Source organism: Gadus morhua, chromosome 16, assembly GCF_902167405.1.
Source record: "Gadus morhua chromosome 16, gadMor3.0, whole genome shotgun sequence".
NCBI classification, from domain to species: domain Eukaryota; kingdom Metazoa; phylum Chordata; class Actinopteri; order Gadiformes; family Gadidae; genus Gadus; species Gadus morhua.
In genome coordinates this window covers 30,370,424-30,382,200 of record NC_044063.1, presented here as the reverse complement: position 1 = coordinate 30,382,200, position 11,777 = coordinate 30,370,424, and the positions used below count along the sequence as shown (strand labels likewise).

The following is an 11,777-nucleotide window of genomic DNA, read 5'->3' as shown; positions in this document are numbered from 1 at the left end:
TACTTTCAGTGTGATGACCAGGTGAGGAACCATCCATCACTGCAAAAGAACAGCAAACACTTCACCTGAAACCCTTTCTTAGCAGACATTCCTCACAGCTATGTCTTCACAAAGACTGTTTAACCCTTTAACACTGAATTACTTAGTCAATTTTAGGGGAACAATGGCAAAGTAAACATTGCTTCATTAATGTATAAGGCTAACTAAATAATCAAGGGAATATACCAACCACCTGGACTTGGCTAATTTTACTTAACCTATTTTTCTTGCTGTATGTCTCCATTTCCGCATTATTATCTCTTGTTATGGAAACAAAGACTTTATCGCAGGTCACAGTGTCAAAGTGATACTACCATTACTACCTGAAATCCCTAGTCTGACACCCCCGTAGAGTCTTTGTAATGTTATAGCTTATGTCAAGGTTGTCACCTTGGTGAGTTTTGAATTATTAACTTAGACTGCAACATAATTTCGATTTGGATGTGGTTAACTTTTTGAGAAAGTTTGAAATATTCAGTCAGGGAAATCACACCCTCATGTGTGCAGAGGACGCTCTGTTCAGAAAGCTTCAGAGAATTGGACCGTACCATTCCTGCTCTAGAGGGGCGGACCAGAGATCTCAGTCCAACAAGTCCCGCCTCCTTAGCCTGGATCTCAAAGGAGACTCCGAGGGTATAAAATGCAGCAACTTAGTTCGGCAGCATTTCCGAGACAGAGTTCCTCCGGTGCACTCTCTCCGCCTGATCTCGCGGCATTGATTGGCCGAAAATATTGATCACTGGATCCAGAAGAAGTGCGTCTGGTCTCATTCAGAGTTGAAGAGTTCCCACCGCCGCGTCTCTTGAGCCGGGCAGGAGTTCCTCCCTGCCGCGTCTCCTGCGCACCGCGCCATGGCCGGGGACGGAGTGGACCAGCGCGCCCTGCAGTATGAGCAGACTCTGGTGAGTTCACTTGTTGCTTTACCTCCAGTGCCTCCACGTGATCCGAGCTGTGGGGCGTCCCACGGCGGCCCGCTCTGATGTTCCCTACAGGAGGTGTCGGTACAGTCAGTCACGGCAATCCTACCTGGGTTTGGTACCTGATTTGTTTCCGGTTAAACGGAAAACATCAATGCGTAGCTCAAACTTGACACCGTGGAAAAAATGGCAATATTAGTGAAATATCTGGATTTGCATGCCCCCCCTCCAAGATAACCTGGGAAGATAACCGGTGAGGTTATCTTCCCAGTTACTTTTCCAGATAACTCACCGGTTACCTTAACATGTGTATGCAACATTTACCACTCGTTTCACTCACATGTGGTAGATTGACACACATTGAGCTCGTCTGGTCTCCAGTAACCAACAAAGTGCGTGGGCTTAATCGATAGGCTGCCTCTTAAACAATGAGCGCTTTCAACGGTTTGCCCAGAAGGAGTTATAAGAGACTCCAATCACCGTGGGAGGCCGTCTACCGTATGAATGAACAACCGGACAGGTGCACACGCACAGGCCTTTGGAGTGCGTGTGCAGCCTATGTAGAGGCGCAATGCATTGTATTTACGCACTATCATTTTCCTTTCCTCTTGCATAATTTATCCTTTGAACCGCCTGTTGTCCAGTGTAGCACTTTTTAACTTTGCCCTCTAGGGTCTCTTATGGATGCGTGTTTCAGAGTGAATGGCTGGGATGTGAACTGTGAGGGAGCACTCTCTTTACAACTTCTGTCCAACGGAAGGCAGATCCTCTGTGTGAACAAGGTTTATAGTCCTGCTTACAGTCCCATTCAGGAGCCCACCAAGGCTTTGAATTAAGAAACCACAACTGGAACACTTGTTTTAATCGCCTCAATCACCCCCCCTGTGTGTGTGTGTGTGTGTGTGTGTGTGTGTGTGTGTGTGTGTGTGTGTGTGTGTGTGTGTGTGTGTGTGTGTGTGTGTGTGTGTGTGTGTGTGTGTGTGTGTGTGTGTGTGTGTGTGTGTGTGAAAACGATTACACAACAAGCCACCCGCCGATTCAGCACTGGGCCCTGCTTAACTTGCGTGGTCTCGTGCTCAGCTTTAAAAGTCTCTCTCTCTCTCTCTCTCTCTCTCTCTCTCTCTCTCTCTCTCTCTCTCTCTCTCTCTCTCTCTCTGTTCTCTCTGTCTCTCTCTCCCCTCTGTCTCTCTCCCCTCTGTCTCTTACTCTCTCTCTCTCTCTCACTCTCACTCTCACTCTCTCCTCTGTCTGTCTCTCTCTCTTCCACTCTCACTCTCTCTCCTCTGTCTCTCTCTCTCTTCCACTCTCTCCCTCTGTCTCTCACTCTCTCTCTCTCTCACTCTCACTCTCTCCTCTGTGTCTCTCTCTTCCACTCTCACTCTCTCTCCTCTGTCTCTCTGTCTCTCACTCTCTCCTCTGTCTCTCTCTCTTCCACTCTCACTCTCTCTCCTCTGTCTCTCTCTCTTCCACTCTCACTCTCTCTCCTCTGTCTCTCTCTCTTCCACTCTCTCCCTCTGTCTCTCCCCAGTGGGCTCCCGTAACACGCAGCCTTTGTCTGGCTGCAGCTGAGGTGGTGGTGTGGGCATGTTGTTGTGGGCAGCCGCGGCTCAAAGAGATCACTGTAGTGGACATGTGGACGGAGAAAGTGCTTGTTCACTTCATAGCAGAGACATTCCCAATGCTGCTTCTCACACGCCCAGAGACCTGGGCTGCACCGCTGTGGCTTGCTGCTGGTTGCATGGTTTCACAATTCACGCACGCACGCACGCACGCGCGCGCGCCCCGACCCATAACCTAATCAGCTCAGTGATTTGTAGTACGGGTAGTATATATTTCTCTAACAACTTTGTTGTTAATAGTTATTACCAACCGTGCTTATAGCCCTGCCTTTGGGTCAGGTATGTGTGTGTGTGTGTGTGCGCGCATATGTGTGTGTGTGTTAAGGATGTCCAGAGGTCTGTAAAGGTATATGAAGTGTTGCTGTCCTTTACTGTTGGCCTCCATCAGAGCTTAGTGTTAAGGTGGTATGGACCCTAGGATGGACCTATGGGTGTTTTACTGATTGAATATGTGTTTGACTGCATCACTCACATGTCACTGAGGCTCAACCACTACACTCTAAAAAGGGTTTAATTTCCTCTTACACAGCCGTAATAAGGAAGTGAGAGAATTGTGAAAGAATTGTGAAAGCTTTCCATCAACAAATGTATGCTTGCGTCCAACAATCCATCTTGCCCCTTTGGACAAAAGCACATTGCAACATTGACGGCTGTATTTACCTGGCGTGAGGACGGCCTTTGAAGCAGCCCTCAGCTGGCGTTTGATGTTGGCCCTCCCCATCCCGACCATCACTTCATCAGCTTTTGTGTAATGGTATAGTGGGTGGAGGTCAGGGGGTGTGTGTGTGTGTGTGTGTGTGTGTGTGTGTGTGTGTGTGTGTGTGTGTGTGTGTGTGTGTGTGTGTGTGTGTGTGTGTGTGTGTGTGTGTGTGTGTGTGTGTGTGTGTGTGTGTGTGTGTGTGTGTGTGGCACTTAGCTTAATGGACCAAAGGGCTCTGCGGACAAAACAGACCAAGCCCATTTATTTCTCTCCTCTTTCGCTAAATGACCAATCTAGAACAAACATACCGATGGGTATACCGGCCTCAATCCCCCGGCCACTGAGTGACACCCTCCCCATACCCCTTACCCCCCTCCTCACCCCACCCACCTTCACCAACTAGGTGAAGATTAACTACTGGTAATTACTGAAATATTGGAATGCAACAAAGGGAATGCTCAGGTGAAAGGTGGGTGTGTGTGTGTGTGTGTGTGTGTGTGTGTGTGTGTGTGTGTGTGTGTGTGTGTGTGTGTGTGTGTGTGTGTGTGTGTGTGTGTGTGTGTGTGTGTGTGTGTGTGTGTGTGTGTGTGTGCCCATTGACCTTGATATTATTTAGACTTATGCCACAGAGGCAGCGCTGACATTCAACTCCTAACAAATGAAGTTTTGACAATGATTACATGAAAGAAAATTTTCCATCCAATTAAATATCTCTGTTGTTCAAATGTACAGTACACAAGAGATGATTATATCCAGATGGAATTTCCTCACTTTGATGTGACACACACACACACACACACACACACACACACACACACACACACACACACACACACACACGGGGGGGGGGGGGGGGGGGCTCTGACCTTCTAGAGCCCCCAGAGGTCAGAGGAGGAAGAGCAGCCCAGTCATGTGATGATCGCTGGTTTAGTGGGTGGTGGGCCCGCTATCTAGAGGGTGAATCGGTTCCCTTCCAGCGTGTGTTTACAGGAACCAGTCCACTGGCCGCTTGGCTGGACTCACTGTTTTTGTGTCATCCTTATCTTCTTTTTAGCATACATTTCCTTACAATTTTGTTGATGGAGCTATTCTTTTGACACCAACTGCATGTCAACAGAAGGTTACAAACCCCTGGGGGTGGAAAGGGGAACACACACACACACACACACACACACACACACACACACACACACACACACACACACACACACACACACACACACACACACACACACACACACACACACTTTACCTCAGTTTGGAAATATCTTTGTATAACAGCCCATCTTGTTGTTCACGTTCTCAGAAGGGGAACTGGATGAGGTTGTTTTGAATCAAGGTACTTATGACTATCTTTCAACTTGCATTCTCTGGTGTCACAGGATCTCATTCTGGTCATGTGTGTGTAACCTTTTTGCCTAAAATCCCTCTAAAAATGGCGCTGGACGTCAGACGCTCCCCCGGGCCCTTCCCCTCCTGTCCCCTCACCTACCTGCCACTCTGATGAGGGCTGCTTGAGGTCGGACAGGCAGTGCAGGTCACGATGTTCTGCTCCACAACGGGAGGTTCACTTTACTTAACCTTACATATCTTAAGGTTCATTGATATGCAAATCACAAAGACGGAGAGAAGCTGTCTGAAAACACATGAGTGAAATATGAAACATGGCTTTCCATTTCCGAAATGTACCATTATTTTAATTCACCAATAAGGAATATCGAGAACAAATTGTAAATCTTTAATTCGCTTTCCTGCTTAGTAATGATTGTGGCTTAAGGCCCATGACCTTAGGTATGTACCAGGTTCAGGGGCCTCATGTACTAAGACTTGCGTGGATTTCATACTGAAACTTGGCGTACGCCAAAACCCAGAAACTGTCTTACGCACAAATAAATTCAGATGTATCAAAGTGTGCGAACGCATGGATCCAAGCACGTTTCTTTTGTACATCTCGATCAACGTGGAATTGAGCGCACATGCCGAGGTGCCAAACTCCTCCCTGTCCACGCCCTCATTTAAATATGCAATTTCATTTAAATAGGCCTCTGGACCTGAGATTCACCTCTTAATCCGATCACCTGGCACCATGAACAGAGGCAAAAAACGAAACTTCACGGAGTCTGAGCTCGAGATTTTGCTCCACGAGGTAGAAATGCGCAAGCATATGCTAATGGAACCCTGTCAACAGGGATAAATGCAAAACAAAAGAGAAGTGAGTGGGAGTGTGTTTGCGAGGCCGTCAATGCAGTGGGGTCTCAGCAGCGCACACACTCTGAAATTAAAAAAAAGTGGTCAGACCTCAAGGTGGAGGTGAAGCGGAGGGTTTCTGCCCACCGCCGAAGCGTGACCGCAACAGGTGGGGGGACGGGAGTGGGGGAACTCTCCCCCTTCGATTTGAGAGTGGCCGCTTTGATCGGTGACACAGCTCTCACCGGAGTGGTGGGAGCCCATGAAGGGGACGCCGATCATCCCCAAGGTAAATATGCTGAAGTCATAAATGCTGTAATTATACTGGTCATACAATTGGCTGCTTGCAATACACATAAGTCGTGCGTAAAGATGCCAGGATATTAAAGACTTTGACTCGTGTTTATTAACTTACATTTTTTATTTTTGAATAGACAAGCAAGGAGAGGGCACGGATTGTTCCGTCGGCCCCGGCGTCTCCTCCGTCGGCCCCGGCGTCTCCTCCGTCGGCCCCGGCGTCTCCAGCGCCCTTCGGATTTGACCATTTGCGATGTCCTCTAGCAACGCTAACGCAGCCATTTTTAAAACAATTTTCTTCATCCATTGCGCATGCTTTTATAGCCACCCATATAATTGCAAGGTGTGTTAAATGTTCATTAGTGTGTCTCTGATGTGCAAATCACTCTGAGTCATTGTTTTCACCTTTTTTCCCAGTTTCCCAGCGTCACCTTTAAGTGTCGCCAAAGGAACAATAGCTGAAACGTGCGTACGACAGCTCTGGAGCTGGCGTGGGGACCGCACATTTTTACGGTCATTTCATGTTTTGTACATCTGAACGTGAGCGTGGAAAAGGACGTACGCCACGTTTTTGTGCGTACGCAACCTTAGTACATGAGGCCCCTGGTCTCTGAAGGTCTTTAAAACTGATCCATACCTGAATGAGAAATCAGCTTGACGTGTGCGTGTGCGTGTGTGTGCGTGTGCACACTAACTGTTGCTGAGCTGCTTTGTGTACAGCTGTTAATGCTCTGTAGTGGCACCTCAGAAGTCCCTAAAGACACCCTATTATATATCATAGATATATCAAATTTTTAAACGTATATTGTCCCTGATGCTGCCCTGAGTTTGGTATATTGTATTTATATAGTTAAATTGAAGTGTTTAATTGATGAAAGTGTACAGCTGGATTGACTGACCCTGCAGCCTTTGAGAATACTTTGGGGACATTTTGAAGTCAATGTATTGGTTGTGTTCGCTGGACCCAAACTGGCCATCACTGAGGACAGCCCGCCTGGAAACTTCGGTGTTGGCTGCACAGGGTGCGTTTGTGTTAGTGTTACAGATGGCTGCTGAAAAGTGATGCCATGCCACTGAGAAAGAGGAGAGATTAAGTTGTTGAGTTGGCCTGCTCTGTCCAAGGGCCCTGGGCTAATAGCCCAGCGCTATTAAAAGACACACACACACACACACACACACACACACACACACACACACACACACACACACACACACACACACACACACACACACACACACACACACACACACACACACACACACACACAATGAACGACAGAAGACGCGCGCACACACATACAGACCAAAATGCCTCTGCATTCATTGTGTGTGTGTTTGTGTTTGTAAAGAGGATGTTGCTGCTGTGTGTGTAAATGGTTTCTAATTAATGCAAATTGGCTCCAATGCTAGCATTTCAAAGGTGTGTGTGTGTATGTGTGTTTATGTGAATGTGTGTGTGTGTGTGCCTCCATTCATTCAACTACTACAGACCACATTTTTTCCTGAGGCTAGGCATTTGCTCTGTTTTGATATGGGAAGGGGCGTGCATGGGTTAACAATAACCTTTTTACCATTACAATTACAAGTTCTGTCCTCCCAATCTCAAATGTACGAGCAAATGATGCAAGGGCTTCAAAAGCAGAGTTTGCCTCTGAAGCCTGACTTGTTGTTTCTCGGTGGCATCCTGTTTTTCCAAAGGTTGAATTTGAATTAACTTGTGTGTTGTGACTCGGCCCCCAGCATCTGGGGCCCCCAGCTCTGCCGTGCTAGGAGAGGACTCGCCCATCTCAAGCATAGTGTAAAACTGCCTTTGTTTGTATGGTTCTGTCTATATGGAGTTGTTGTGGTTTTGGTTGTTTGGCTTTGGTGTGGATGGAAAGGCGAATCCACAGCATTATATTCCTGAAGAATGACTGCATTACCCAGACTCGCTCCCCCACCACAACACTGCATTCGCTGCTGCACACACACTTTACCAACCGGCATCCCTGGTCCAACACACTCCACTGTACCCGGAGACAGCTCACAAACGCGTACATATGTGGCTGCGCTATCACACTACCTCCTTTATTATTGTTCCGATTGAGAGTCCCCTAGAGGCCAAATGACGTACTGTATCTTTAAGGAAAATTAACTCATGATGACTCACCTGGATCTATACATTTACATTTAGGGGATTTTGCTGATGGTTTTATCCAAAGCGACTTACAACCATTCATTCCCACAACGACGGCGGAGACAACCACGAAGTGCGACAGCCAGCTTGTAGGGAAGAGTCAGGGTGAGGCATCTTGCTCAGGGACCCCTCGACACCCAGCTATATATATATATATATGTATATATATATATGAGTTGAGAAATGCATGAAACAGCGTGGTTAGGGTACGGAGCTGGAGGACTTTGTGGGTGATGTTTTATCCCCGACGAGGTTTTAGAGAAATAGTTGACGTGTGTGCTGAATCACTCTGTCAGACCAGTTACGTATTTAGAATCAGTATCCTTCCGATTACCGTCACAGTTGGCTTGCTCCCATGTTGAAGGATCAAAGGCTCAGAAAGTGTTGTTGAAACACAAACAAGCCAGAGAACGGGTGGGATATTCCTCTGGTTCAGCCCCCTGTGAGGTGATGTCCTCAGCACTGCCCAACAATCTCTACATCTCTTCCACACCAAAGAAATCCCCTATGATATATATATATATATATATCCCTTATACAACAGTACTCCAACTGGCCATTCCTACAGTAACAGTGCACACTAAAAAAAAAAAATCAACATTATTTACAGTATAAAGAAACTCTGAAAAGTTCGGATCGGGGTAGATATAAATAAGGGATCTGTCAAAAACATGATCAATCATATAATATGATTTGAAGTGCGTGTGTGTGTGTTTTGTATAAGAGAGTGGGGAGATCAGTGTTCATAGTCCTGATGGTAGTCCTTCTTTTTTCTTGGCTGACAACTGCAGCAGAAAGAGTCCCTTGTTGGGGGAGTGGTGTTCCTTTATGGGCAGCTTTAGTTGTGGACCTATGGGTGGGTTGGAGAGTCCTCCTATCCTAGGGCCAGGCTATGGTGCTTCCTTCAGGAAGCTCTGTGCAGCTTCCGTCTGGAGAAGCCTTCTGAGGCACAAGGACAGTGTTGGATGTCTTGAAGCAGGCAGCCACCACAGACCTAGCCAGGGAGAGGTTCAGTATTGATGTGATGTATTGATGTAGCTGATTAGCTCTTAAGGACTCAGATATTCTGGAGCTCCAGCAATCCCGGTGTTCCCACTGGTCAGAGCCGTCCTCAGCCCCCCTCCACGGTCACACACTGTGTGTGCTCATCCACAGCAGTGGAACTCACTGCAGCTACCCTAACAATGTTAAAGGGGTGAGATCTTTTCCCTTTGCCTTACATTGTTATATGACGTATTTAAACATGCTTTACATCTGCTAAGCTAGAAAAATCTAACTCTGAGCAAGGTCGAGTAAGACGCCCCTCAATAAGAGTGTGAAACGGCTTGTTTGCGCTCAAACTTTACTTCTGTAATAGTGTGACATCAGACTATAGTGGGCGGTGCTGAAGTGCAGAGGTCCCGCCTTCCGGCTACCCGCAATGTAATCAACTTCCTTGAGGGTGTGAATATGCCGACACACACGCAAAATGTTCGACCAATCAATTCACAGCAGACTGGGCTACTCGGGAGGGGGGCCTTAAAGCGACATGAATAATAAGGTGTATTTCTAACATACAGGCATGTAACACTATTCTAGTTGTACCTCCGATTGCCATTATTGACCCTAAAAAGCACGATATGGGAACTTTAATATAAGCAGTCGCAGACGAGCTAGCTGTGTTAAGAAGAAAAACGAGCGGGAAAAAATAATGGATTAAGAATCCCTTTCTGTTTAGCGTTGGAGCAGATTGATGGACGGCTCCATGAAAGGCTGGCCAGGCTGCAGCTTCTCATGTCCTTTGGTTTGTAATCCCATGAGCGGCCCTTCACTGGGTGACAATGGACACCTGTTGTTCCTCCGCAGTGGGAAGAGCGGTGACTCACCTGTGTCTGCTCCCCGCTAACACACAGCACATTCATCTGGACCGCCTGTCACCTGGCCCCCCCCACCCCAGCCCCCCCCCCCCATGTCCTCCTGGTCCTCGCTCCCTTGAGAAGCAGCAGGATATGCCTACGCTACACAGACAGGCAGGCAAACAGACAGACATCAAGGCACCACTGTCAATTCAACTTTCACACGACAAAGACCAAGGGAGCACGCACACACACACACGGACACAGACACAGACTTATGATTTGAATGTTTCTGTATTGACAGTTGTCCGCGTGTGCGTGTTTAGGCTGAATGATATGGTAAAGAAATACTATTGCTTTTATTTTGAGAGATAATAAGATAAGTATTTATAATGATCGTTTTTGCATCACAATTTACAGTTTCATTGACAAACATTACATCTGGAGAAAAGATGTGTAGGCAAGGGCATCTCTACAAAATGTTGATAGACAAAAAATGTTTGCATTTTGATATTGCACTTGGCCATTGTGCCAAGATCATATTGTTCAATTCTAGTGTATGTTCACGTTTCTCACATTCTGAACCCCTATCTATGCTACATTTTCATGTGTGTGTGTGTGTGTGTGTGTGTGTGTGTGTGTGTGTGTGTGTGTGTGTGTGTGTGTGTGTGTGTGTGTAAAAACACAACCAAACAGGCATTTTTTATTTTTACTGCAAGTGGGCGCATGCTTTGTGTGGCCGGGGTTGAGGGAGCCGTGGGCTCTGATTGGCTCTCGGCAGGATGGATATGGACAGCATAGATCGGAGGGTCAGAATGTGAGATACCAAAAAAACGCTGACTGAGTTGTTTGCTGTGCCTGAGTGAGCCACTATCTTTTATATTAGATTCCTCTCTCATCACTCCACTTTATTCTAGACCGATCGATGGATGTTAATTTTAGGCTGCCTTATTGCCTCCTCCTCTCTCACATCTCTGCTCTCCATCTCTATATCCACGCTCCACCACTCTCCTCAGAGAGAGAGAGAGAGAGAGGACAAAAAAAAAAAATCCACTCTCAAGGAGCTATTGAAATCAGGAAGTGAAAACATTTGCTCAAATATATTGAACTGCAAACTGTAGGCCTATTCATCATTGCGGATACAATTATGTGGGTTATGTCTGTCTGAAACAAACTGAATATATCTGACACATCGCCATAAGCACAGAGTACGGTTCAACTGCTTGATTCATTGTTATTCGTTCTATCCTATAATTATAACATCAATGTTGACTTGTCCCTCAAATGTTACAACCCAGCCATATAGAACTAACTGAGGGTGTGTGTTCTGCCTCATGGCTGTCAATAATAAAACTAAACAATGATTTATATGCCATATATCATACACCATATGCAGTCATTACTTCAGCAGCACACAATAAATGACAATAAAACCATCACCATGATGAAGGTTCTGCGCTCCAACCCGACCGCGGTTAGGTTAGACCTGGCTGTCAGGTGGCCGCGGCGGGCGTCAGGTGGCCGCGGCGGGCGTCATGTGACAGTGGCGAGCGTCAGGTGACCGCGTGGCCGTCAGGTGGCCGTCATGTGACAGCGGCGGGCGTCAGGTGACCGCTTGGCCGTCAGGTGACCGCGGCGGGCGTCAGCCGACTGCGGTGAGTGGATATGATCTCAGCCGTGTGTCAGAGAGGAGCCCTTTTGCCTTTACTTCTAATGCAAACCATGCCGCTTCCGTCCCCTGTTATCATTCCATGGACAAATACACCAAACGTGCAAAACGGTGGCGTAATGAGGGAACACTGCAGCGTAACGAGGTATCAAACACCTCGATACAGAGCAGAGGCCGCATATTTCAAATGTCGGCTGCATTTTTATGGAGCCCTCATTAATTTCTATCCCCTGGTCCAGGCTGCTGAGTATGAGTCATAGATGGGATGAGGAGCCTCCTAAAACGACTCTGGGTTATTACCATTCCCTGCTCACCACTGTGAGCAGGGATCGGTCTGT

The 11,777-nt window shown here is 47.1% G+C and overlaps 1 protein-coding gene across 5 annotated transcripts in view; it reads left to right on the top strand.

Annotated features, from left to right (window-relative positions):
- Positions 1-649: 649 nt before the first annotated feature.
- Positions 650-11,777, top strand: part of clcn2b (chloride channel, voltage-sensitive 2b) — a 112,748-nt gene continuing 101,620 nt past the window's right edge. For all 5 annotated transcript variants that reach the window (XM_030380634.1, XM_030380630.1, XM_030380631.1 and 2 more), the window contains exon 1: positions 650-941. In XM_030380634.1, coding sequence (XP_030236494.1) covers positions 891-941 — 51 coding nt within the window. In that variant the 5' untranslated portion in view covers positions 650-890. The remainder of the gene's footprint in view (positions 942-11,777) is intronic.